Raw genomic sequence first — 27,094 nt, 5'->3', positions numbered from 1 at the left:
TTATTCACCAGTTCTTCTCCCCGAGTTCCAGGAGGCATGCGCGTGCTTTCCCCTGAAAGTAATCAATGTAATCAGCGTTGTTTATTTTCAGCATGACCCAGCTTTCTCCTGAATGTAAACAATCTGCAGTCTGTGCAATTGTACCATTTTTTAACACTTACTTTCAAATCGACCAATCTTGAACACATGTCTGTCCACAGAATCAGCTGACATCTCTTACCTTTAGAAAAATATTTATTTATTTATGTATTTATTTGAAGCCGTTTCTAGTAGCATTATTATTATTTTATTGTTATTTTAAAGTTGGCTACTTATTAGATATGATTAAAATTTGTTATCCGTTTCTTTTGTATTCAGTTGTTTTACATGTTTGTATGATCTGATTTCTACCATATAAGGGCATTTTGAAGTGGGCAGTGTCTGTGCCCTACCTTTGATAACCATTAGGCTACTGGCTTTAGTCTGTTTTGCCATTTCTTCACAGATCACCATGGACGAAGTTGCACGGAGACTAACTTTCTTTGGCCTTCTGTTCACCTTTGTCAACTTGGCTGCTTCAAACAAGGTAAGAAGCAAAAAGTACAAAAACTTTTATTTCTCAATTTTCTTGAATCTTTAAGGCATTATTCTCCACCAGTGTTTATTAAATAGTCACTTAATTGAGATAGAAAATGAAACAAAACTAAACGAATACTGTAATCGGTGTTTAAAAAAAGTTCAGTGCAATTTTGTCCATGATTTCATTTTGCTTTTAAGATCTTAAATTTAAATCAAATTTCTATTCATTAGTAATGGCAGGATTAGACTCAAGATACCGTGTAAATAATTTATCATGTTTGAGGAGAAAGTCCACATTACTATGTACCATGGGTTGTTTTGTTTTCTAAGTACGCTTGACATTCTCTGTGTATTGGAATAAGCTCTGTCCTAAGAGCCTGTCATAAGAGCACATAATTTTGACAATAATATTTGTTCACTTTAATACAGAAACAAGGTATAGATATTTACAGCTTCCACATTAACTCTACGGTCACCAGCCGCTATGCTACTACAATCATCACAAGCCGTGTGACAAATGTGTTGAATCAGTCTCAAGAGGTCTATTTTGAAGTCAAGATTCCCAAAGATGCCTTCATTAGCCAGTTTAGAATGCAAGTAAATACACAAACACTATCCAAGACGTTAAAATGTTCAAGCGATTGTAAAAGTTCTCATGTGAACAGCCAGATTTGTCTAATTTAAATTAAACTATTAACAGTAAAAAAATAAATAAATAAATAAATAAAAGTTTTAAGTAAGTTAATTTTAACTACCCCCATTCTGTCTAATAACCTCAGTCCCTATATTTTTTTAGCTAATAATAACAGTCCTTTTCACATTAGGACCATAGAGGGGAAGACATTTGATGGGGTTGTGAAGGAGAAAGAAGAAGCTCAGCAGCAATACAGTCAAGCGGTATCTCGAGGACAAAGTGCTGGACTGGTCAGGTACTTGGTATTTTAAAAAGATTATTCCCATAGCTCAAACCGTAGAGCATGGAGCTTGCAATGCCAAGGTTATGGGTTTGCAACTGATTAAAATAAATGTATACCTTTAATGCAATGTAAGCCGTGTTGCATAAAAGCGTCTTCCAATTCATAAATGTATGTAGATAGTCGTTTATGTTAAGATATTTGTAAATAAGAGTTCAACAATTAAATATTCTTGTCTCTCTTTCTATTTTAGTGCTGTTGGAAGGACCTTAGAGGACTTTAAAACCTCAGTGACGGTGGCTGCTTTTAGTAAAGTGACCTTTGAGTTGACCTACGAGGAACTGCTAAAGCGTCGCCTCGGCAAATATGAGCTACTCATCAATGCCCAACCGATGCAGCCGGTGGCTGACTTCAAGGTATGAAAAGAAACACATCAAGATTCATTGTAGTTAGGGTTTATGTTCATCATAATGGAAAAAGACAAAGAAATATAAGATTTCAGAATTTTATTTTGGTTAGATTGACATACACATCCATGAGAATCCAGGAATTTCCTTCTTGGAGGTCAAAGGTGGTCTGAGCACTAAGGATCTGACCAATGCAGTCACAGCCATCAGAGCAGACAAAGATGTAAGAAAAAAAAAAAAGGAAAACAACTCCTTTCTTGATTGTGTTAATGTGATAAAATATATTGTGACAAATTTTTCCGTTTTGAAATCTTAGGCATGGGTGAAGTTTTACCCCACCCGTGATCAACAAACAAAGTGTGATGACTGTAGTAAAAATGGTCTTAATGGCAACCTGATCATTATGTATGATGTTGAGAGACAAAAACAAAGTGGAGATATGACGGTATGTAGTGCACTTTAAACTGACAGGAGGACAAATGTGATGATAACCAGAAAGTGTTCGCTGAGTGACACCGATTACAGCAATCATGAATCATTCATTTTCAGTTAGAGTGTAGGAACTCATTCCTACTTGTCAAATATCCTTATTTTTCAGGTATCAAATGACTACTTCGTCCACTACTTTGCACCTACAGATATTCAGCGTATTCCCAAAAATGTGGTGTTTATCATTGATGAAAGTGGCTCCATGTCGGGCAAAAAAATAGAGCAGGTGAATTAGTTTTTTCTTCTTTGGGTTTTACTTGGTGAACTGTTGAATCTTAAGAATAACACAGAAGAAATAATAATTTTTCGTATAGTTATGGTTTTCCTACGTTTTAGCTAATGAAAGCATTATATTTTAGACTCGTTTGGCTATGCTGAGGATTTTGAGTGACCTTGCCGAGAATGACCACTTTGGATTGATCACGTTCAGTGGTCATGTTCAAACCTGGAAACCTGAACTCCTAAAAGCGACTGAAGGAAACGTGGAAGAAGCAAAGACGTTTGTGCAGAGAATTAGGAGTGGAGGATGTAAAGTATCCACTTTCTGCTAACTGAACAAAAGCATTCTAGATGAATAAATGGATGTATGAGGAAAAAATACCCTTAAGTGGAAATAATGCCTAACTGACATCATTCAGGGAATATATGATCTCCATGGTTTAAGTAGTTGAATAGCCAGATCTTTGACTGTGAAGCAAATTAAAACAATCAAAGACATCCTAGACTTCCACCCTAGTACATATTTGTAATATTTTCTTTCCTTTCAGCTACAGACATAAATTCTGCAGTGCTAAAAGCTGTGGACATGATTAACAAATACCCACAAGAGGGATCCGCATCCATCCTGATCCTGTTGACTGATGGAGACCCCACTAAAGGCAAAAAATAACTGATTCAATCCTGCATGCACTCTTGTATATGTACATAAATATTGAGTAACACTTTAGATTACAACCCACAAAGAACTACCTAAGTATACTCAATTTACAGTGTACGTTTCTGTAATTATAGTGTACCTATAAAGAACGTAAATGTAGGTATAAGGGAACAATGTCTTACGTTTGGGTAATAAGGGGGTAACAACCAGATATGCAACCTGCAAACAACTGCGTAAGTAAACTGAAGTTACAGCGTAACTTTTTTGTAATTATAGTGTACCTATTCAGTACCTCCGTGTAGGTATAGGGGAATAATATGCGACATTTGGAAAATTTGGACAGGAACAGGAACAGAACCAAATATGGGCATACACGAGGGAAAACTAGGTCATGGGGAGCACATGAGACAGAAAAACACAGAACAGTCCTTGGGCGTGACATAATGCCCCCCTCCGGAAGGCGCTACTTCGCTCCACATAACCTTGGAGGTCCCTCAGGACAGGCTTGGACAGGACGGGAGACCTTCAAGGTGGTACCGGATCCGGGTACCATTGCGGTTCAGGCAGTCCAGGACGCCATGGCGGATCAGGCAGACTAGGGAGCCATGGCAGGCCAGTCTCCGTGGCCTTGGCCTCGACCCTCGTGCCGGCCCCTACGGCCGGACCCCTATAGCCTCCCCCCAGAAATTCCTTGGGGGAAATTTGGGGCCTACCGGCCAGGATAGGTTCTGGTGGAACGGGCACCTGAGCCTTCTCTTGGCTGGATTCGGTGATTGGAGCCCTCTCAGGGCTTGACGTGGAGACAGGAGCCCTCTCTGGGCTAAACTCAGGAACTGGAGCCCTCTCTGGGCTTGACAGGGGAACAGCAGCCCTCCCTGGGCTTGTCGTGGATATAGGAGCCCTCTCTGGACTAAACTCAGGAACTGGAGCCCTCTCTGGCCTAGACTCGGAATCTGAGGCCCTCTCTGGGCCTGATGTGAGCACAACAGCCCTCCTTGGCCTGGACATGGAGACAGGGGCCCTCTCAGGGTTAAACTCAGGAACCGCTTCCATAGAGGCAACAGGAGAAGCAAGCGGCTTGGGAATGGCCTCCGTGGCCATAACAAGAGAAGCAGCCAGTTTCAGACGAGCCTCTGTGGACGTGACAGGACCGACAGGAATTTCTTCTCTGGACAAGACAAGACTTATAAGCACGGTTTCAGGGGACATGACTCGACTCTGGTCAGGGGCTAGAGCCATCTCTCGACTCTGGTCAGGGGCTTGGGCCATTTCTCGACTCTGGTCAGGGGCTAGAGCCATCTCTTGACTCTGGTCAGGGGCTAGAGCCGACATAGGAGCAGACTCAGGGGCTGGAGCTGACACTGAAGCAGACTCAGTGGCTGGAGCCGACACTGGAGCGGGCTCAGGGGCTGGAGCTGACACTGGAGTGGACTCAGGGGCTGGAGCCAACACTGGAGCGGACTCTGTGGCTGGAGCTGACAACCTTTTCCTCCTCAGATTCCCACTTTGGTTAGAGGTGAGGGTGACAGCAGCTGTCAGCTGAGGGTTTAGGGGTGCAGAGGCCGACGGGCTTGACTGATGAACAGCTGGCGGGCTTGACTGTGGATGGATGGAACTAATGGGTGATGTTTCTGGGCTGGCGGCGAGGAGACAGGATCCGCTGAGGTACTGAGCCAGGTTCATGTAATCAGGCAGGGTCCACCTGGACCCAACCAGTGCCATTCGCTGGGCGATCCCCTCATCTAGACCACCCCAGAAACAGTCAACAAGAGTCCACCGGTTGAGGGAAGTCTGCTTTGACAGGTGAGGAACTCATGGATGTACTCCTCCAGGGGACGACCATCTTGATACACAGAACATAAATGCTCGAGGGGATCCATAAGAAAAACCAAAAGAAAACACTGAGTATAAACGGGAAAATAAAGGTCGATCGCTGCTCACTTTGTATTGGTACGGTATTCTGTCACTGTTGCCTACTGTGACAAGATGAGGAACGAGGAAATGTGGATAAACTCACAGTAAACAGTCTTTAATAAACATTCCAAAACGGGGTAACACAAGGCAGGCAGAGACTCACATGAAGCACAACATCGACTGTCAATACCGGGCGCTAGACAAGGGAAAACACAGGGCTTAAGTAACAGAAACTAAACGAGGTAATTAATCAAACACAGGTGAAACTGAATTCACTAAATGGGGACAGGAACAGGAACCAAATATGGGCATACACGAGGGAAAACTAGGTCATGGAGAGCACATGAGACAGAAAAACACACAGAACAGTCCTTGGGCATGACATGTGGACTATACATTTAGAAATAAATTTTCCAATTTTTCTCCATTGCCATGCATAAAATCCCTCTTGATATTTATTTTTAATTTTTTTGCAAAAAGGTGAGACCAACCCAGAGAAGATTCAGGAAAATGTGAAAAAGGCGATTGGTAAAAAATTCCCTTTGTACAGTTTGGGATTTGGGTTTGATGTCAGCTTTGAGTTCCTGAAGAAATTGTCTTTGGAAAATAATGGTGTTGCTCGCAGGATCTATGAGGATTCTGATGCCGATCGACAGCTGCAGGTCAGATATAGAAAAAAGAAATCTTTCGGGGATAGCAACAAGAAAAATCAAGCTTGGGTCATTTTCCAGTGTGCCATTTGCTGTTCCCAGAACTAAACATATACATATGTTAAATTATTATTGTATAAGTCCTTGTATTTGCACAAATTTATTAGGGCTTCTACGAGGAAGTTGCCATCCCGCTCTTGACTGATGTCCACCTTAACTACCAGGGGGTGGCCAATTTAACCCAGTCCACTTTCAACCAGTACTACAATGGTTCTGAGATTGTGGTAGCTGGTCAGATTACTGATAACAGTCTGGAAAGTTTCACCACTGAGGTCATTGCATTATCGGTAAGATCACTACTACCCCTCAAAGGCTAACATTTAAAGAGAATAGTTCATTCAAAAATTCTGTTGTTATTTACACACCTGGGTGTCTATAGAACTCATAAGCTGCTATAAAATAGCTTTTGTTTTGTTATTCATGACATGAATATAATTCTCCTTTTGTGTTCAATAAAAAAAAACAAAAAAAAAAACAGCATACAGGTATGGAATGAACTAAGAGTGAGTAAATAATGACCGGAATTGTCATTCTTTGGGTGCATTTTTCTTTTTAAACCTCTAGAGGTGCTTGACCCACTAGGCTGCCTAGTCTATGCCATCATGGTTTGAGCATCTGATCTTTATTTTCTTTGTTCCAGAAAAGCACTAAGGTGGTATATCATAGCAGTGTACCTACAGTGGACCTCAGTAGTGGCAGACCTGAACACGAGAATTACATTAAAAGATTATGGGCCTTTCTTACAGTGAAGCAGCTACTGGAAAAAATGTACGTATGTATATGTGTATATATATATATATATATATATACACACACATACTGATTCTACTCTATGTATGTCATAGTATTACAGAATTTTCATGTAAATTTTTTTCTCTGTACCTTAGGGTGCTTCTAAAAGGCCTGGAAAAAGACAATGCGAAGAAAGACGCTCTTCATCTTTCTCTGAAGTACAAATTTGTCACACCGCTTACATCAATGGTGGTTACCAAGCCCCAGGATGAAGAAATGCAGGTTGCCCACAAACCCAAAGAGGAAGAGAAGCCAGAAAGAGGTTCATACGGAGGTAATAAAATATGTAAGATGAAATAAAGAAAAAGAGCTTTAGGATATTTATTTGTTTATCAGGATAATCTTTATGCCATTATATTTTGCTTATGAGCATTATTTCTCTTGTTTAGCAAGAAGACAAAAGTCCATGCCCATTCATGCAAAGTCTCAAGGTCCACAGATTTTTACTTTTTCCTGCATTCCCAACGTTACCACAAATGAAATAAATATAAAAAGCTTTATATAAGAACTTTATGTAGTAACTTTTTGTGAATTTATGTAATATACATTTGCCACACAACTTATCAGTTGCCATGTAATGTTTAAAGGTTTGGGTTCGGCAAGATTTAAAAAAAATAAATTCATACTTTTATTCAGCAAGGACATGAAATAGAGCAAAGATGACAGTAAAGATACTTTTTTATTCATCAATTTACTATTTATGAAATAATACTGAAAAAAAGTCATCATCGCAGGAGTAAATTATATTTTAAAATATATTAGGTAACACTTTTTAATAACTGCACGCTATGAATCATTAGGTAAACATTAGTAAATAGTCAGTTCATCCTTTATAAAGCATTGTCCTAACATTAATAGTCTTTAGTAAGCAGTTAATAAATACAGCTATAAATGTATTGTTCTTGATTTATAAGCGTAACTACTACAAAGGAGATTTAAAGGCTCAGTTATCTTCCTAACAGAAAAAAATAAACAAACACAACACAGAGGTCAGAACTCAGAAATATTTATTTCAAGATGCAAAATAATGAACCTGTACAACTGTACACTTGAATTTTTTTTTTTTTCTATGAAATTGCAGAGGTTTATTTTTCATTTTTTATCAAGTATACAGTTGTACAGTTTCAGTTTTTACTTCTTGAAAAAAATATTTCTGTGTTCTGTATCCCTCTGCTAAACTACTAAATGTTTTATAACTACCTGACTTAATCAAGAATTACAGCAGGAATATGTGTTAATAAAGCATTTATTAACACACTGAGCATTATCATGTCTAAAATGTATAAATGTACATTTAAATAGTTTATTAATCATTTACGTACACTTTCTAAATGATTTTATGAACCACTGACAACTTCTAAATAACTGGTTTGTAAATAACGTAATAATTTAGAAATGATAAATTGATCATTAATAAAGTATGAAAATAGATATGCTAGATATGTTCAAGAACAAAACATTTATGTATTTATAAACTGCTTACTAATGCCTATTAATGTTGAAACAATGCTTTATAAAGGGTGAATTGATGATTTACTAATGCTTAACTAATGATTCATAGTGTGCAGTTATTATAAAGTGTTACCGAAAACGGCTGTTTTAAATTATAAAAATATTTCATATTTTACAATAATACTGTTTTTACTCAAATTTCAAACAAATAAATGCAGCCTTGGTGAGCATAAGGACTTCTTTCGAAAAGATAAAATATTCTTACCAACCCCAAACTTTTGAACATTTGTGTACATGTATTGTAAAGGAATATATTGTGGAAAACAACACAACATATACTATTATAACTAGCAAAGCTATGCTTTCATTTGTTGGAAAGTAGTTTCTGATGTGACTTTTCCGCACTGCAGATTTGCTTCTTGCCTCCAGCGGTATAAGGCAACATGGTACTGCACATCACTTTTTCTTTTTCTTTTTCTATTATTTCATTTCATGTGACATTGAAATCCCTGTTTATTTCAAACCTATTTATAACTCTCTTAAAGTGTTAGTTCACCTAAAAATGAAAATTAGCCTGTGTTTTACTCACTCTCAAAGCATCCTAGGTGTATATGACTTTCTTCTTTTAGACGAATCCAATTGGAGTTATATTAAAAATTGTCCTGGCCCGCGCACCTCTGAGATATGCTAGTCTCGCGAGTTTGTTTAAAGGAGCAAAGGAAGCAAAGTTTCCTTACTTTAGCAAAGGAAAGCCAATCTCCTCTTGGCTTATATCGAAATCCTCCAACATTTTTCTTTACAAATCCTTGGTTTGTACTTCTAATTCATGACCGGCGTTTTGTTTTGTTCTCTCTCCACGTTCGTCACTAATCATGCAGCGCCGACGTCCTACGTCCTTCTGCGTACGACAGTCAGCCGAAGTGAGAAAAAAGTGTTTATTACGTTTGCAATATGGATATTTTTCTTACAAAAATGCATCTATTCACTACAGGAGGCCTTTATTCATCATATTATGGATGCGCGCACTTTTATTTCACGTCTTCTGGACTGTTGACAAAAAGCACCCGCTTACACCATTGTAAGGTTTGGAGGGGCCAGGACAATTTTTAATATAACTCTGACTGGATTCGTCTAAAAGAAGAAAGTCATTACACTTAGCATGCTTTGAGGGTGAGTAAAAGACAGGCTAATTTTCATTTTTGGGTGAACTAACCCTTTAATATTCATAGAGCCCCGGAGGCCAATGGGACTAAGAAGACCCACTATGCACCGTCTACACATGGTGAAAGGTATGTGTGTATTCTAATATGTTAATGAACATTAAATAAATGATTATAGCTTTTATACTACTAGCTGTTCATTTTTGAATAACTTCAATGATTTTGATACAACTTTAATCACTGAACCTACCACGTTGATATGTTTGCTATATATTTAATAATGGTATTATTATATAAACTGCTTTTTCATCTTACGTCCTAATGCCAGATTTATACCCATTTTCAGCTTTTTTACAATTACCAAGTACAACTCAGAAACCTCTGACAACCTCTCCTCCATGTACGTGGGCCTTGTGTGTATTAATTTTATATAGTGCAGTGTCTTGTAAAGTATTTGACATCATATGTCCCTATTTTCATTCGCTTTTTGTCCTTCAGTGAGGAGCATTAGGATCTTCTGGTAATGCTAAGCCACTTTGTTATGATGTTCCTCTTGCTCAGAAAGTCAGACTCCAACAGAATGTCCTATCAGGTCAGATATCCATTCTAGTACAGTTTGTTTTATAAACTAATATTCCATTACTTTCATTTGTTCATGTGTATTTAAGCAGTGTAATGTTTGTCTATAATCAGAGTTCTCTATGAATGGGCAACTTGAGTCATTTAGAGGAGAAGGCTTCAGTCAAATCTCAATTCATTACAAAACTAATCACCACCTGCTGATCAGCACTAATGAAATTAACTACACTGATGGCCAGGAAACTGTGAAGTTTTCATGGGAGCAAGACCTCACCCACCATGAGAGAGAAAAGTAATGCTTGAACAGTGGAGTTTGTTGAAAAGATTTTTAATTAATTAATTATTATTATTTATTTATTTTTTTGCATTTTCATTTAGAGAATTTACCAAATGTTCTGGAAAAAATAGTTTTTGTCTCCTTTTTAGACAGTTATTTTGTGATATTGAGATATTTAAAGGGATAGTTCACCTGAAAATTCGGTCATTAATTACTCACCCTCATGTCGTGCCAAACTCGTAAGACCTTCGTTCATCTTCATGTCCTTACTACCTCTCTGGGAGGCCTTAAACGTGATAGTTCCATTGCTGTCTATGGAGGGTCAGAAAGGTCTCGGATTTCATCAAAAATATCTCAATTTGTGTTCCAAAGATGAAAGAAGGTCTTACGGGTTTGGAACGACATGAGGGTGAGTAATTAATGACCGAATTTTTATTTTTGAGTGAACTATCCCTTTAAGACTGTTCACACCAAGGACGACAACTATAATTATGAAGTTTTAACGTCCTAACTCTGTTACTTGTTGGAATCACATTCAGAATGATATTTTCCAGCTGATGAATGATAACAGTGACTGCCAATCACAATCCATCCTGCTTTAAAGAGCTGGAGCTTTTAAAGCGGCAGACGACAAAACTGGAGCACGCACTAATAAACAGAACGTTATGGTCCGTTGGTGTGGAGTGTGTGGATGCCAATAGTTATCAATATAGGCTACAGTAGTTGTCTTTATAGTTATCGTTCTTGGTGTGAATGGGCCTTTTATTCTGTTTCATCAGCATGTCTCTGATTCTATGGAGCAATGAATTTGATGTTACCATGGGAAACATCCGCGTTGCTGTTCTTCTTCATATAAAAGACGGTGACACTTTTCTGTGGCCTACCATTTGGCAACAACCAAAAGATGCCGGTTTGATGGGTATTTTAGGTAAGAGAGTCACTGTATTGATACTTCCGTACTGATACCAAAGATGGTCTGTGAGTGATGATATTGTGGTTATTAAACCAGCACTGTGGATAATATTTTAAGGAGAGGCTGGTATTTCATATGATGAGATCCCAGGATCACAAACACCAACTTTAAAGATAAAGGACAAGGAAGTGAAGACATCTTGGTAAGTGATCAATAAATATACACTGCCAGTCAACAGCTTGGAGTAATTAAGATTAAAAAAACACAATAAAACAGTAATGTTGTGCAATATATTATTATAATTTCAAATAACTGTTTTCTATTTTCATATATTTAAAATGTAATTTATTCCTGTGATGCCAAAGCTGAATTTTCATTATCATTACTCCAGTCTTCAGTGGCACATGATCTTTCAGAAAACACTATGCTGATTTAGTGCTAGTAATTGAAATCTTAATTATTACACACTTTTGACTGGTAGTGTCCATATAGCTAAATTTCTTTAAAAATGCATTTTGGCACAAGTTTTTAAGTAAGTGTGTTGTTATTTCAGGGTTATGGTGAAGGACTATAGACTTGCTTCTGCTCCTGTGGTTGGATGTTGGCTTGTACCATTCCAGGCTGTCACACAGAGGAGCTCGCTGACTTCACCATCACTCAGCTGTAGAGTTCAGCAAAAAAAAGTTGTGTTGACCTTTCCAATAATAACATAGTCTTTATATGGACATTGTTGATCATATAGCTATAAAATTGTCTTCTAATGGCAAATAGTAGGGGCATGACCAAGTTATTTTCATCTTTAGCATGCTTTGATTTCCACGTCTGTTAATGTTAATGTTTATGAATGTGTTTTTCTTTGCTCACACAAATGTACAATGTATTTGCAAACCAAAATTATCTATACATAATAACCCTTCGATTGATGCCTCTGTAAAGTATTGATTGTGGTAATTGCTGGAAAAATATGTATTTTTTTGTGGTCCTGCCTGAAAATATATTAAAAACACAACACCAAGCTTCTACAGAATGTATTTACAAATTATATAGATAATATCTTTTCTTGAAAAGCATGCGTCGATATTGAGTTATGTGGTGTTCAAGAGACTTTCGTTGCAAATAAAGGGGGAGGTTTCTTCATCCTGTCAGTAACAGCCAATAGCATGCTGTGGACTTGAGTTTAAAGGCAGTGTGTGTTTCGAGGTCAGTTTCATGTGCAGGTCATGATGGATCGAGCAGCTCTCCGGCTGATTCTCTTGGGCGTCTTTCTCATCTCAGCCACTTCAGATCCTGTTAAGAGGGTGAGGGTCAAATTTTTGTTCAAGATGAAGAAGACTGAGTCAAAATTCTTAAATACTCTACCAAATCAGTGTAAAACAACAGATTTATATCTGTGTTTGAGATCAAGGTCTAGACAAACTAGATATACTTCAAACTTGTTAAAATTTGAGGTCAGATTTAAATAATCCTAATAATACTTTTAATCATTAAATTGCTCAAAAGTGACCATAAAGATAATTATTATGATACAAAACATGTCTAGTTCCCCTCTTCATATTGATAAAGGAATCCTGAAAAAACAACATTTCCGCAAAAATATTATGCAGCACAACTGTTTGCTATATTAATTAATACACGATGCTTCTTGATCAGCAAATTGGCATATTAGAATGATTTCTGAAGGATCATGTGACAGAACACTGGAGTAATGGCTGGTTTTACAAAATTACTGTTTTTATTTGTATTTTTGGTTTAATAAATGTAGCCTCAGTGAGCATAGACTTCTTTCAAAAACATTAAAAAAATAAAAAATGTACTGTTCCCAAACTTTCGAACAGTGGTGTATCATGTATTTTGATATTTAATATGATTTATCTTGTTGTATATTCTCTTTTTTTCTTAACAAATCCACAGTGCAATGTACAAAACCAGCTATTTATTCTCAACTGCTTGGTTTATCTGTTTAGACATTCATTTTGATTATGTCTGTAATGCCAATGTTGACAGAAAAATGCAGTTTGAGTTGACAGAACCATCTATTGCGCAACCGTGTACACAGAGATACAAATAGAAAAGGTCGGAGTGCCAAACACTCGTCCAAAAGTCCAGTATAGGCCAATAATATAAGGTGCGTAGATCCAAAAAATAAAAAAGGTATAAAGACGGAGATCCTCACTCATCCAAATTTAGCCGTTTTGTGACCTCTGAATAATAAATGATATAAGCCTTTTGGGCTAAATTTGGACGAGTGTGTATCTCCTTCGTCTTTACACTGAGATACAGTCATCAAAACGTATTTGTCTTTCAGGCCTTTTCTCCATGCCATTTTTGAGCAGTAAATATTTGAGCAATCCTATGTGAAAAGGAGGAGTAAATGTGCACCAGCAAATCATGTTGACTTTACTTTAATATGAGTTTGCTATTCAATGTCTCAACAGAAACAAAATGTGGATATATACAGCTTCTACATTAACTCCACAGTCACCAGTCGCTACGCCACAACAGTCATCACAAGCCGTGTTGCGAACACACTGAATGAATCTCAAGAGATCCAGTTTGAGGTCAAGATTCCCAAGAATGCCTTCATCAGCAAATTCAGAATGTGGGTAAACATGAGTAGTGTTATATAAGTAGAAATAAAAGGTAAAGAAGCCATTTATAGCATGCGGGCGTCAGATCAAGTAAATCTTATAATATAGCCAAACAAGAACAAAATAAAGATTTAGAAATTCTACCTTCTACTAGTCCAAGAATAAATAACGTATATGTACTTTTATAGTACAAGATATAGTAGCTAACAGTACAGATGCTTTAATACAAACAAACATATTTAGTGGTGCTACCATTTGAGTGTGATGGATTTCTTTTTAAATGAAATGTTTAAATGTTTAAGTTTCTGATATATTAAGAGAACATCATTGTGTAACTTTCTCCATAGGACCATAGAAGGAAAAACATATGATGGGGTTGTGAAGGAAAAAGAGGAAGCTCAACAGCAATACAATCGAGCAGTATCTCGAGGACAAAGTGCTGGACAGATCAAGTACAGGATATTTAAAAATATATAGGTCCATAAAAGTATCCATTTATAGTATGATTAGTAGTATGTTGGTATCTGTTTATATTTCAGATCTGTTGGAAGGACTTTAGAGGACTTTAAAACTTCAGTGACAGTGGCTGCTTTTAGTAAAGTGACCTTTGAGTTGACCTACGAGGAACTGCTAAAGCGTCGCCTCGGCAAATATGAGCTACTCATCAATGCCCAACCGATGCAGCCGGTGGCTGACTTCAAGGTACATTAGAAGAGGAAACAAAGAAGAAATGGATAATCAGTTTTGATGGACAATATCTAATTATCTAATCACTGAATTCTAATGGATACATAAAAAGATGTTCTTTTCCTCACATTAGATGGATGTACACATCCAAGAGAAACCAGGAATTTCCTCCTTGGAGGTGAAAGGAGATTTGAGCACCGGTGATCTGGCCAATGCCATCAAAACCACCAGAGCAGACAAAGACGTAAGAGCTTAAATGAGGGTTAAAACACAGTTTAGATGTTTTCAATATGCTCATGCACTTCAAATAAAGTTACCAGATGACCAAACTGATGATTTCAGGCATGGGTGACCTTCTATCCCTCTCGAGATCAACAGACCAAGTGTAAAAGCTGTGGAGAAAATGGGCTGAATGGAGACCTACTCATAACATACGATGTGGAGAGACAAAATCCCAAAGGAGAAGTCATGGTACATTTTAAATAACATGCTTTAAAAAAGTAAAATAACATGACAAAATAGAAAAAATTTGAAAGATTGGAATTTTTCTGTTCTCTCAGATATCAAATGGCTATTTCGTCCACTACTTTGCACCCACTGATGTTCCACGTATTCCAAAAAATGTGGTGTTTATCATTGACCAGAGTGGTTCTATGCACGGCAGAAAAATAGAACAGGTAAATGTCAACGTTCCAGCCAAATCAAAAGCATATAATGAAATGTTTTGACAGTAAAACCCTTGAACCCTTGACCCATTCTTGGAGGATGTTGCAGCATTTTGCATTTTCATGTTAAAAGGACAGGGATTTCTGTATTGAAGTCAGTGTGAAGTTGCTTTCTTTAAAGTAGTAAAAATAAAAAACTGTCCATATCTGGTAAATGTGAGTATGCAGTTATAATAGAGAAAAAATAACTTTCAGATGTGCTGACATTCTTTAGACTCGATTGGCACTGCTAAGGATTTTAAGTGATCTTGATGAGGATGACCACTTTGGATTGATCACCTTTGACAGTGAAGTTAGCTTATGGAAACGTGAGCTCCTTAGAGCTACTGAGGCAAATCTGAAGAATGCGAAATCTTTCGTGAAGGAGATCAAAGATAGAGGAGGTGAGTTAGAGCACATACATAAGGAGTAAGAAAGTTGTACCTCACAGTGACACAACTATGTTTGGTCTTCCTTTAGCCACGGACATAAACGCTGCAGTTCTAGCAGGAGTGGACATGATCAATCGACATCCACGAGAGGGAACAGCCTCCATCCTGATCCTGCTGACTGATGGAGATCCCACTTCAGGCACATAAACACTGATACATACATACGCTCACTGCCCACATTTAGCTGTCTAAAGGAAAAGCTGCATCAGGACTGCCTTAAACATTAATTTTGTTAGTCAGCACATCTTGGGTTTTTGCACTTTTATGAATATCTGATATATTTTTTCTCACTTTGTGATTCCTATACATTGTCATACAAAATCAAGCATACCTAAATAATAATTGTTTGTAATGCCTGATCAAAAAAAAAAAAAACAGTCAAAAAGACAGTTTATACTGTTTAACCATAAAAAAAGTGGGTATGTTTCAGGCATTACACAATAGCTTTTTTGTGACTGTATTTTTTCCATAAATTAATTTTACGAGAAAAAAAAAATAGTACTTTTAAATATTTGATTGTTCACTTAACAGAGCATTTTTGTGTTGTTTTTCTGATAAAATTGAGTTTAGGATGTCAATGGAAGTTTTAATTTTGCACCACAAAACACATCTGTGGCACATTAAAAAATAATTTAGTCAAAAGTAATTTAGCTTTTTTTTTTTTGTAAGATTTTTTCTTTTGGTTTCATTTTCCACTTACTGTATATCCTCAATGTACATGAATTTTCATCATGTTCTCTGAATATTACAATTTTTTAAAACTATTTTTCTCTAACAGGTGAAACCAACAAAGAGAAGATAATGGGCAATGTGAAAAAGGCCATTGGGACAAAATTTCCCCTCTATTGTCTTGGTTTTGGATATGATGTTAACTTTGACTTCCTGACAAAGATGTCACTGGAAAATGGTGGAGTTGCTCGCAGGATTTATGAAGATTCAGACGCTGATCTACAGCTGCAGGTGGACTACAGACGATCAGCTGAGAATTCATCTTTAATGCTGAACGATTCTGTCTTTGAGCGCATTTAAAGTTTGTTTGATTTTTAGGGCTTCTATGAAGAAGTTGCCGTCCCTCTCCTCTCTGATATTCAACTTAAATACCCAGGAGGGACAAACCTTACCAAGACCAGCTTTAGCTTGTACTTCAATGGCTCTGAGATTGTGGTGTCAGGACAAATAACAGACAACAGTGTGGAGAGTTTCACCACTGAAGTCATCGCAGTATCAGTAAGATCTTCACTCATCTGTGTAGTGGCATATTATTAGGATCACTGGCCCATTGTGTAGGAGATTTGAAGCTTTGTTTTTATAGAAGGTTATGGGTGAAAGTGGTCCTGACAGAATTCCTGATGAAAATGTTCACCAGTATTATTATTTCTGAATAGAAAGGCACCAATGTGACGTATCAGGACACTATAATGACAAAAGACCCCAGTGATGTTCCACCTGAGAATGAAGATTTTATGCAGAGGTTGTGGGCCTACCTTACAGTGAAGCAGCTCCTGGAGAGACAGTAAGTTAATGAGTGAATTGACATTGACAGTGCGATTTAAGTTGAACATTGAAAACATCTTTTATCTCAGGGTGATTCTTAAAGGGCAAGAGACAGAGGACGAAAAGAAAGAAGCACTCAAACTCTCCCTGAAATACCAGTTTGTCACTCCCCTCACCTCTATGGTTGTTACGAAGCCACAAGAAGGTGACGTGGAAGTTGCTGACAAACCCAAAGAGGGAGAAGCACCACCCAGACCTCCAGGTGAGAACTGAAACGTTATATATAAAAGTGTACAAACCTTGTGCAAGGTCCATTTTTTTGCAGCTAAATAAACAGCACAAAAATATTAACCATGTCTACCAAATATATATAATAAAAAATTATTAAAAGAAGCTACTTAATTTGTGCGTCCTACAAGTTAAGGCAACAGAGACTGTTTCTATTTTAAAGCAGCTGTTCAGTGGTTTCTGATCTCATCAGACAAACTTTTCTTCAGAAATGGAGTTTTGATGGCCACTGTATGCAGTGAATAACAGTTTTCCCTTTGTATTTTTTTTTTTTACAAAGTACCTGTACCTGTACCTCACGGTCCTTTTGCATGTAAGTATAAAATAATGAAACAAACAGTATGTTTATTTATGTATTTATTTATGTAAACTATTTAAAGTAGCAATAGCTTATGGGAAAATGTAAAATATATAGGATCGAGACTTGTGTTTCTGTGTTGTTGTTGTTGTTTTACATTAGTTGATAATTGGATTTAAGTCCTGCATACACCACCAGAGAAGTCATTTTCACCACAAATAAGAAGTTATTTTGATTAAAAATTAGCAGGTCATAATTGTCAAAAATGAAACACACACATGGATACATAGCTCACAATGAGACTTAACATGTATTTAGAAAATGCATGAATTTTTATTTCATGCTTACTTTAATATATTGCATCTGCCTTGAAGTATATATATACTTTTTTTTTTTTCATTTCCCAGCACCAGGATTTGGTATGTTCCACCATAGTGCAGGTCAGCCCGGTCCACCTGCACATCCAAGTTTGCGTGGTATGCATTGTTTCTTCTTCTAAAAGCTTTCTTCTTTTAATAAGTAAATCATGTGTAAAAAAAATGTACCCCCTCTTATCTTATAGCTTCCATAGTGTTCAGACCAAGCAGTATTCAAATTTACATTATCACATCATTAAGGCTATTAGGACCCTCCATTCTTTGAGAAAACATATAGATAGATCATTCACAATAAGATCTACAGCATGCATTTGGAAAATAGAAGAATTTACTCAAATTGGGTGAATTTTCATTTTATGCCAATGTTAGTATACTTTATCTGCCTTGAAATATCTTTTCATATATATTTTTTTGTTGTTGTTGTATATCCCAGTATCAGGATATGGTGGCACTTATCCATGGCTCGGTGGTATGGCTTTTTTCTTTATCTTTTTTTTTTCATGGGTACAGGACACATCATGTGTAAAGAAAAATGTGCCCCTTATCTTATAGCTTCCATTTTCAGAACAAGCAGTATTCAAATCACAATGATCACATCATTAAGACTATCCCTTTTTCTAAATACTGCTTTAAAACCCCTCCATTTGTTTTGGCAGGATATACATATTTTTACATTTTGGTAGAAAAAGGGCTAGGCAAATGTGGTGCAAAATTCTGGGGTTGCAATAAAACACACATATTGAAAATGAATTTGTAATAAACAGATTTTTGATTCATGCTCACGACATTAAAAAAAAAATTGTTTTCAGGTGGACGATATCACAATAGTTATCCTGATGCAGGGATAACACGTAGGTGTTTTAATTTCTTTTCTCTTCTACATTTATCAGCCAGATTCTGTAATGAATAAACGCTGTTGCCTTGTGCATATCATGTATGTCTTGTCTAATGATCAATTATTGAATGTAAGTTATTGTACTTGGTAAGAAATTTAAGTCTTTTATTGTTTTATTAATGGCTAAATCATCTTCATTCCCATTCCCTTTCCAGTAGCTGATGGTATGTATGTTGCAATGTTTTCTGTCCAAAAATGTCTTATAGTAGTAGTTGTAGTAGTAGTAATAATAACAATAATAATGATAATAATAATTTAATTTCAACTGAATGAAATCAACTGCTCTTTGACTTTCAGTGGCAAAGACTATATTTTTTTGAGAATGTGTTTATAATTAACTCCCTTTTTTAATTATTGCAAATTTGCTGTATTAAAAGCTACAGTGCATCCGGAAAGTATTTATAGTATTACCTTTTCCACATTTTGTTATGTTACAGCCTTATTCCAAAATGGATTAAAATTAATTATTTTCCTTTAAATTCTACAAACAATACCCCATAATGACAACGTGAAAGAAGTTTGTTTGAAATCTTTGCAAACTTATTAAAAATAAAAAACGAAAAAAATCACATGTACATAAGTATTCACAGCCTTTGCCATGACACTCAAAATTGAGCACAGGTGAATCCTATTTCCACTTATCATCCTTGAGGTGTTTCTACAACTTGATTGGAGTCAACCTGTGGTAAATTCAGTTGATTGGACATAATTTGGAAAGGCACACACCTGTCTATGTAAATTCTCACAGTTAACAGTGCATGTCAGAGCACAAACCAAGCCATGAAGTCCAAGGAATTGTCTGTAGACCTCTGAGACAGGATTGTATCAAGGCGCAGATCTGGGGAAGGGCACAGAAAAATTTCTGCCGTATTGGAAGGTCCCAGTGAGCACAGTGACCTCCATCAGTCTTAAATGGAAGAAGTTTGGAACCACCAGGATTCTTCCTAGAGCGGGTCACCCCGGCCAGACTGAGCGATCGGGGGAGAAGGGCCTTAGACAGGGAGGTGACCAAGAACCCGATGGTCACTCTGACAGAGCTCCAGCGTTTCTCTGAGGAGAGAGGAGAACCTTCCAGAAAAACAACAATCTGCAGCACTCCACCAATCAGGCCTGTATGGTAGAGTGGCCAGACGGAAGCCACTCCTCAGTAAAAGGCACATGACAGCCCGCCTGAAGTTTGCCAAAAGGCACCTGAAGGACTCTCAGACCATGATGAAACAAAGATTGATCTCTTTGGTCTGAATGGCAAGTGTCATGTGTGGAGGAAACCAGGCACCACTCATCACCTGGCCAATACCATTCCTACAGTGAAGCATGGTGGTGTTAGCATCATGTTGTGGGGATGTTTTTTAGAGGCAGGAACTGGGAGACTAGTCAGGATCGAGGGAAAGATGAATGCAGCAATGTACAGAGATATCCTTGATGAAAATGTGCTCTAGAGTGCTCTGGACCTCAGACTGGGGCGAAGGTTCATCTTCCAACAAGACAACGATCCTAAGCACACAGCCAAGGTAACAAAGGAGTGGCTACGGGACAACTCTGTGAATGCTCTTGAGTGGTCCAGCCAGAGCCCAGACTTGAACCCGACTGAACATCTCTGGAGAGATCTGAAAATAGCTGTGCAGCCACGCTCCCCATCCAACCTGATGGAGCTTGAGAGGTCCTGCAAAGAAGAATGGGAGAAACTGCCTAAAAATAGGTGTGCCAAGCTTGTAGCATCATACTCAAAAGGACTTGAGGCTGTAATTGGTGCCAAAGGTGCTTCAACAAAGCACCTTTGAGCAAAGGCTATGAATACTTATGTGCATGTGATTTTTTTTTTCTTTCCATTTTTTATTTTTAATCAAATTGCAAAGATTTCAAACAAACTTCTTTCATGTTGTCATTATGGGGTATAAGGCTTTAAAATGTGGAAAGAGCGAAGCACTGTGAATACTTTCTGAATGCACTGTAAATTAAGAAAATCCACATGAAAAATATAGATGATAGAAGGAAAATAAATTAAATAAGGCATTAGGTGTGATATGAAGTATTTGAAAATACATTTTAATGAAAAGAAAATGATTTAAATGTAGCTCTAGTTTTGTGAAAGGAATTATAAAGAAATGTTTTAATTTATAATATTACCAAAAAAATCAGTACAGTTTAATTACTAAATAATTTAATAATTTCTCTATTTAATTATTTCAATAATGCCTTCGTACAACTTTTTTCATTATTTATTGATTTATTATTACATTATGAGTGCTGGGAATTTTTAATAAACTTACTTAGCATGAAAAGCTGTATTATTGCATACATAGCCTGTCTTTGACTTTTTAATGACTAAACCTTTTTTTTTGTTGCTGTTTAGATCTCCATGATTTCAGTTATTCCAGTGTATCGATCTCCCGTGGTATGTATGAAAATGCTGTAACTTTTATTCTCTTTCAATCAGTAACATTCAACGTTAAGTCGACACTCACGTTAGGGGTTTCACTTGGGAGCCTCAACCACCTCTGAGGATTACAAGAAACGGACAATGACTATTGGAGAGTGGAATTTGCATGCCAAGCCACTCCCTGAATAAAAGGGAGTATAAGATGGCGATGTGCATCCGCTCATTCAGATTTTTACTTCGAAGCAGATCGCTTCGTGAGCGCCTTTTTTTCTTAAGAAGAGGAACTCCTCAGCTGTGTTCCAGATGGCACATTCAGCTGTATGTTCGTCCCTGTGATCGCACAGGTAAGTGCTGTGTTCCATCCCTAGTAGTAAAAAAGTAGTTTCCTGTACGGCTTGCACGGTCGTGAGCGTCTTCTGAGATGTCTTTCCGACTGTGTACTTCTAGGTGTGGTAGTTTCCTTAACTCTGATGATGGACACCATAGCTGTCTCACATGTCTGAGCCACATGCATGCTGAGAATGCATAAGATGTCTATCGCAGCATCAGAGGAGGGGCTTTCGTCTTCTGATGCTGAAGACTCTGCTGAGCAGCCAACTGCAGCTCGGAGTCGGAAGCTGAGTTGATGGCCATGCTTCTCCGGGAGCCAAGAGCTTCGGGCTGGAGGTGAATTCAGAAGGCCGGGGGCATTTACCACCAGCAATGCTTGTTCCCATACCCACATTTTCAATAAAAGAGCAGTTTCCTTCATCTCTGGGTCAGACATGTTGGGTTCAGACAATCAGCGACACTTTGCTTCCTTACTATAAGGTCCAACACATTATTTCGCCATGCAAGAAGTTGCAGATGCAGTATGCTTTACCTCCTCACGCTCCCCTTGTCATCTCACTGTGGGATTTGGGGAACCAGGTAAGAGTCTCTTCTCTGCCTGTACTTTGGGACGCTATGCTTGCCAGGTTGGGCTCTCTTCCTCCCCTCTGCTGCCCCACTGTGAGTACGTCGGAAATCGTCCCCTTGGTGCCACTTGCACAGAGTTTGGAGGCCTGGCTAGCGCTCCCCAACCCATCTCACTGGCTCGTTTGTTCGACTGGGCTATGCAATTCAATTTCGCAGGTGCCCTCCCAGGGTCAAGGGCATCCTGTTTATGTCAGTTATGGACAAGGATGCCTGTGTTCTGTATGCAGAGAATGCAGTCCTTCTGGTAAAGGATATGATAGAACTTGTCCCTCCAGCTGAGATGAAATTGGGATTTTACAGCTCTTATTTCATCATACCTAAGAATAACGGTGGGTTACAACCAATCTTCGATCTGCGAGTCTTGAATCTGTCCCTACACAGGCTTCTGTTCAAGATGTTGTCAACACAGCTCATTTTTTCTTTTTGATTTTGAGGGTTGGGCATATCAGTACAAGGTCCTCCAGAGCTCACGCTACTTGGAGTGTTGCCTCCTCCTGGGCATTAGCGCACGGTGCCTCTCTATCTGACATCTGCAAAGCTACGGGCTGAGCGACACCTATACCTTCATGAGATTCTATAATATCTGGGTTGAGCCAGTTTCCTCCATTGTGTTGGGAATGAACAGGTCATTTGCAGGGGGAATAGCCATTCCTCTGATTGATGTCCTCCAGCTCCCATGTGGCATTCGGACTCAGTGGGGTTAGTATGTTACACTGTCAATCACGATCAGTCTTATGATTCACATTCCTTCACAGTCTTATGTCTCTGCCAGTGTTGGGCAGTAACGCACTACTAAGTAATGCGTTACTGTAATTTGATTACGTTTTTAGTAACTGAGTAATTTAAAACGTTATACTTTTCAAAATAGTAATTAGAGTATAGTTACAAGCTGAGGTCTCTATACGTTACAGCCGCGTTACATCACTGTGGATAGAATGCAGTAAAAAGGGTGTAGCACATGCACCGTCGAGTCCAGAGCCAGTAGATTAGAGACCTGCACTCCTGCGAGCCCCGACGTAACAGAGTGCGGTGTGGGAGCGGGTAGACACTTGCGTGTGTGCGGGATGCGAGAGAATAAAATGATTCGCGGGACTCACACAAAATAGAAATATCTGAACATAAAATATCTAAATTGTTATTCAACTATTGCACAAAAGCAACAAGAACTAATATAAAATATAAACAATTAACAGGCGCAAGCGTAGGCAGAGTATTTATTTGGGCTATAACACATGTTTGCAGCGTTGAGCAATGTGGATTTCTGGAACGCAATAGCCAGTCAGGAGTGCTGAAATTTGCGTGCTCACGAATCCTTGCATTATAACACACGTATTGTAGACATTATGAAAGATTCATTATGCATATATTCATTGTGTTATAACAAAGATTTGTGAGATTGTGATGAACTGAGATGTCTTTTAGAGATTACAAATGGACCGTTCTTTGCTGGCACTCTGTCATGCCAAACCATGCACGCAGCAGCCTCTTGCTTTAGTTAAAAATAACAGTGTTTTGTGAATGTTGATGCTTTAATAACAAATAGGCCTGTTTATCGGGAGCGTTTATGCTGGGATTTCATAAATTTCATGGATGTAGCCACAGTAATCAGAAGAGTAACATGATTACTTTTAAAAGGAGTAGTCAGTAATTTACCCAACACTGGTCTCTGCACCCCAACGACTGCTGAAACCAATATTGGGAGAATCGGAACACTTTCTTTGGCTTACCTAATAAGCCTTTTGAACTTGATAATTTTATCTGGCTTTTTGGGGTGCTGGGCAGGTTACAATTGAGGTGCCATCAATTTCATAACACAGTTCTGGTTGTGGTGCTTTTCATAGGGACCCCTAATGTCAGTGTGGATGTAATGTTGAATGTGATGGACTGAAAGGGAATGTCTCTGTGACCTTTGTAACCCTCGTTTCCTGAAGGAGGGAACGGAGAAGTTATGTCCCTCAAACTACAACCGTGAACTACACTGAATGCCAGGATGCTTCTCGGCCCCTCAGCACAAACCTGAATGAGTGGATGCACGTCACCGTCTTATATACCTGTATGTTTGGGTAGTGGCTTGGCATGCAAATTCCAATTGCCAGTAGTCATTGGCTGACTCTTGTAATGCTCAGAGGTGATTTGGTCTCCCAAGTGAGACATCAAACGTCTGTGTCGATGTACCATCTCTGTTCCCTCCTTCAGGGAATTAGGGTTTCATATGTAACTGAGACGTTCTGCCTTGGTGTCAGGTAAATGCATACAAAATGTACATTAAGTCTAATTTTATTGGTTACACCCTCTCTTAGTCTTAGGTCAAAGACCCACACTTCCAAAGATTGTATCTGTTCCTGTTACTATGCCAGGTACATAAAGATCTCTCAAACTTTATTACTATGGAATTTTATATAATAATTATATACTTCATTTGGTTGTGTTTTGTCTTAGCTCCAACAGTTCGTAGCAATCGTTTCCTGCTGCCTGTTGTTGGTCAGTCTAAGCCACTCTGTTTTGACGTTCCTGTTCCTCACAAACTCAGACTCCTACAGGATTCAGCTTCAGGTTACTACTACACATTTACTACATACACATCCTTTTAGAAGTCATCTTTTTTTTTTTTAATTGAATGTTTTGTACATACACTTACTGTGTGTCCTAGAGTTCTCTATGAATGGAGAATCCATGATTGGACAAAATGGATTCCATCAAATTGCCTTTCATTACAAAACAAACCATCATCTGACAATAAACACAACGTCTATCAGATACCATGACGGCCAGAATCAAATTGAGTTCTTGTGGGGCCAGGAACCGACTCAACACAATACTGAGGGGTAAATTAATACCTTTAAACTATATGTGTTTTTACTAAATTTGTGTATGCTATAGCTCTTTGTTAACCTGAGAGATAGAATTCACTCATCAGCTTCTCTGTTTCATCAGCGTGTCTCTGATTCTACGGAGCAATGAAATAGACGTCACCATGGGAAATATCCGTTTCATTATTCTTCTTCATAAGGAAAAAAGGAACATGTTTCTGTGGCCTGCTGTTCGGCAGCAGCCAAAAGATGTCAGTTTGACAGGCATTTTAGGTAAGAGTGTCACTTGTCAGTCCTACGTTACGCATCAACATTATATCTCAACGGACACCAAAGATAAGTCCTTAAGTGATGAAATTGTGGTTATTAAACCAAAATTCAGAAAAATTTTGAATGTCTGTGTATAAAATTTTAAGGAGAGCCTGATATTTCATATGATGAGATCCAAGGAACACAAACACCAACTTTAAAGTTAAAGGACCAGGAAGTGAAGACATCTTGGTAAGTGATCAGTAAATGTACTCAAAAATTTTTGAATAATACATTCAATAGCTTTTTGTTTCATTTAGAGAGGAAAACTAAGAAAGATTATATAAGGCAATGTAAATTATATGCAGAATAATTTAAATATTGGTAAATCATATTAAATAAAAATATATGATACATTACTGTTCAAACGATTAGGGTTGGAAGGATTTGTTAATTTTTTTTGAAAGAAGTCTATTCTGCTCACCCTCACCAAGGCTGCATATATATATATATAATGTTGTTATTTCAGGGTTATGGTGAAGGACTACAGACTTGCTTCTGCTCCTGTGGTTAAATGTTGGCTTGTACCATTCCAGGCTGTCACACAGAGGGAGATCTCTGATTTCACCGTCACTCAGCTGTAGAGTTCAGCAAAAAATATTTTTTATTGTACTTTATCTGGCTGACATTTCCAATAAAATAACACATTCTTTAAATGGACATTGTTGATGAGCTATAAAACATTCATCTATTGGCAAATAGTAGGGGTATGACCAAGTTATTTTCAGTCTATGCACCACATCTTTAGCATGCTTTGATAACCACACTGTAAAATAAATTCTGTAAAATGTATGGTAAAAAACGTTTTAGGTTTTATGATTTTAACTTAAGTTTACATTTAAATACCGTAATTTCATTAACTGATATAATGCTAATATACCAACCTATTGAAGTACTACAATCTGTTTTGTACCTTTGTAATACACTGATAACCACCAAAAGCAGGTGGTGATGAGAAAGTCACATGATGAACCAAAGCCCATCACAAGCAGCTTTTAAATATTAACATATATAGAAGGTGCACAGTGTCATTTACACAAACACTAAACACCATCATGGTAACACACATGAAACTGAAATAATGCAGTAAACATTAATTTAATAACACAAGATGTAACATGCAACCCTAATATACACAACTGATAAACAAAACAAAGAAAAAACATCAAATTTGAAATGTAACACAGGGAATTCTGGGAATTCACAAATCGGTTATTCACTGTACATTATACATTCTTTTTCACTTCCAAAAATTACTACCGTAAAATTACATGAAATGTCCAGTACAGTGTTTCACTGTATATAGTAGGGGAACTTACCGTTAACCATTTAACAGGTTTTTACTGTAGCATTTTTACAGTCTTTTACCGTTAAATTCACAGTCATTTTTTACAGTGAATTTCACATCAACAGTCCACCCTAATATTAATTTAAAGTGATTTCCATCTTTATATAACACTCTACTTTAAGGTGCAGGATTTACTCAGCAGTTGTTGTGCTGTGCTTTTGTGTTTGGATATGTTTTTTTTTTTTTTTTTGCCCACACAAATGCGCCTGGGCTTTAGCTGACACACCATGTGATAAAATAGCAATTAAAATTGCACACCAAAACGTTTTATATTCATAGTAACCCTTCGATTGGTGCCTCTCTGTGAGTAATTGTGGTTATTGTGGGAAAATGTTTTTTGTTGTGGTTGTTGGTTTATTTTTTATTTTTATTTTTTTGTGGTCCTGTCTAATAATATAATAAAAGCACAACACCAAACTTTTACAGAATGTATTTTCAAATTATATGGATAATATATTTTCTTGA

At 37.6% G+C, this 27,094-nt stretch overlaps 3 protein-coding genes across 9 annotated transcripts; 2 read left to right on the top strand and 1 right to left on the bottom strand.

The window, feature by feature from the left end:
- Positions 1–466: 466 nt before the first annotated feature.
- Positions 467–10,102, top strand: LOC131549407 (inter-alpha-trypsin inhibitor heavy chain H3-like). Of its 7 annotated transcripts, XM_058791555.1 has the most exons (19): positions 467–565; positions 988–1,151; positions 1,383–1,487; positions 1,726–1,888; positions 1,992–2,102; positions 2,196–2,324; positions 2,478–2,594; positions 2,728–2,896; positions 3,136–3,246; positions 5,640–5,821; positions 5,977–6,156; positions 6,510–6,637; positions 6,757–6,935; positions 7,051–7,092; positions 8,524–8,559; positions 9,343–9,402; positions 9,620–9,673; positions 9,772–9,865; positions 9,967–10,102. In XM_058791555.1, exons 1-18 carry the CDS (start codon positions 491–493, stop codon positions 9,795–9,797), a joined length of 2,031 nt encoding a protein of 676 aa, XP_058647538.1. In that variant the 5' UTR covers positions 467–490; the 3' UTR covers positions 9,798–9,865; positions 9,967–10,102. The 7 variants fall into 7 exon arrangements, with proteins under 7 accessions (XP_058647538.1, XP_058647539.1, XP_058647536.1 ...); XM_058791556.1 differs by lacking the exon at positions 7,051–7,092; XM_058791553.1 differs by lacking the exon at positions 9,967–10,102 and having other exon boundaries at positions 2,037–2,102; positions 8,524–9,402; positions 9,772–9,806.
- LOC131549408 (nematocyst expressed protein 3-like) lies at positions 2,919–5,763 on the bottom strand. Its single transcript, XM_058791559.1, has one exon. The coding sequence runs from the start codon at positions 4,965–4,967 to the stop codon at positions 3,771–3,773; it is 1,197 nt and encodes a 398-aa protein (XP_058647542.1). The 5' UTR covers positions 4,968–5,763; the 3' UTR covers positions 2,919–3,770.
- A 2,084-nt stretch (positions 10,103–12,186) lies between the features above and the next one.
- On the top strand, positions 12,187–26,664 carry LOC131549406 (inter-alpha-trypsin inhibitor heavy chain H3-like). The gene is made up of 23 exons (XM_058791550.1): positions 12,187–12,340; positions 13,478–13,641; positions 13,978–14,082; positions 14,170–14,332; positions 14,451–14,561; positions 14,660–14,788; positions 14,878–14,994; positions 15,257–15,425; positions 15,502–15,612; positions 16,252–16,433; positions 16,521–16,700; positions 16,859–16,986; positions 17,057–17,229; positions 17,536–17,568; positions 17,961–18,029; positions 18,364–18,399; positions 18,740–18,781; positions 24,469–24,519; positions 24,602–24,715; positions 24,813–24,987; positions 25,097–25,245; positions 25,389–25,473; positions 25,751–26,664. The coding sequence occupies exons 1-23, from the start codon at positions 12,263–12,265 to the stop codon at positions 25,863–25,865; spliced, it is 2,679 nt and encodes an 892-aa protein (XP_058647533.1). The 5' UTR covers positions 12,187–12,262; the 3' UTR covers positions 25,866–26,664.
- The last annotated feature ends 430 nt before the right edge of the window (positions 26,665–27,094 follow it).

The sequence above is a fragment of the Onychostoma macrolepis genome, chromosome 11 (genome assembly GCF_012432095.1).
Source record: "Onychostoma macrolepis isolate SWU-2019 chromosome 11, ASM1243209v1, whole genome shotgun sequence".
Taxonomy (NCBI): Eukaryota; Metazoa; Chordata; class Actinopteri; order Cypriniformes; family Cyprinidae; genus Onychostoma; species Onychostoma macrolepis.
The sequence above is the reverse complement of the archived record's forward strand: the minus strand, read 5'-3'. Positions and strand labels throughout refer to the sequence as shown.

What these genes read in the sequence shown, in the direction of transcription:
- LOC131549407 (XM_058791551.1), top strand. Translation starts at nt 491, where the DNA reads ATGGACGAAGTTGCACGGAGACTAACTTTCTTTGGCCTTCTGTTCACC. An exon ending in GAGAATTAGGAGTGGAGGAT is followed by an intron (nt 2,897 to 3,135) that starts GTAAAGTATCCA and finishes CTTTCCTTTCAG; the next exon opens with CTACAGACATAAATTCTGCA. An exon ending in ATGCCGATCGACAGCTGCAG is followed by an intron (nt 5,822 to 5,976) that starts GTCAGATATAGA and finishes CAAATTTATTAG; the next exon opens with GGCTTCTACGAGGAAGTTGC.
- LOC131549408 (XM_058791559.1), bottom strand. Translation starts at nt 4,967, where the DNA reads ATGGCACTGGTTGGGTCCAGGTGGACCCTGCCTGATTACATGAACCTG.
- LOC131549406 (XM_058791550.1), top strand. Translation starts at nt 12,263, where the DNA reads ATGATGGATCGAGCAGCTCTCCGGCTGATTCTCTTGGGCGTCTTTCTC. An exon ending in TTCATCAGCAAATTCAGAAT is followed by an intron (nt 13,642 to 13,977) that starts GTGGGTAAACAT and finishes CTTTCTCCATAG; the next exon opens with GACCATAGAAGGAAAAACAT. An exon ending in CCTACAGGATTCAGCTTCAG is followed by an intron (nt 24,716 to 24,812) that starts GTTACTACTACA and finishes TGTGTGTCCTAG; the next exon opens with AGTTCTCTATGAATGGAGAA.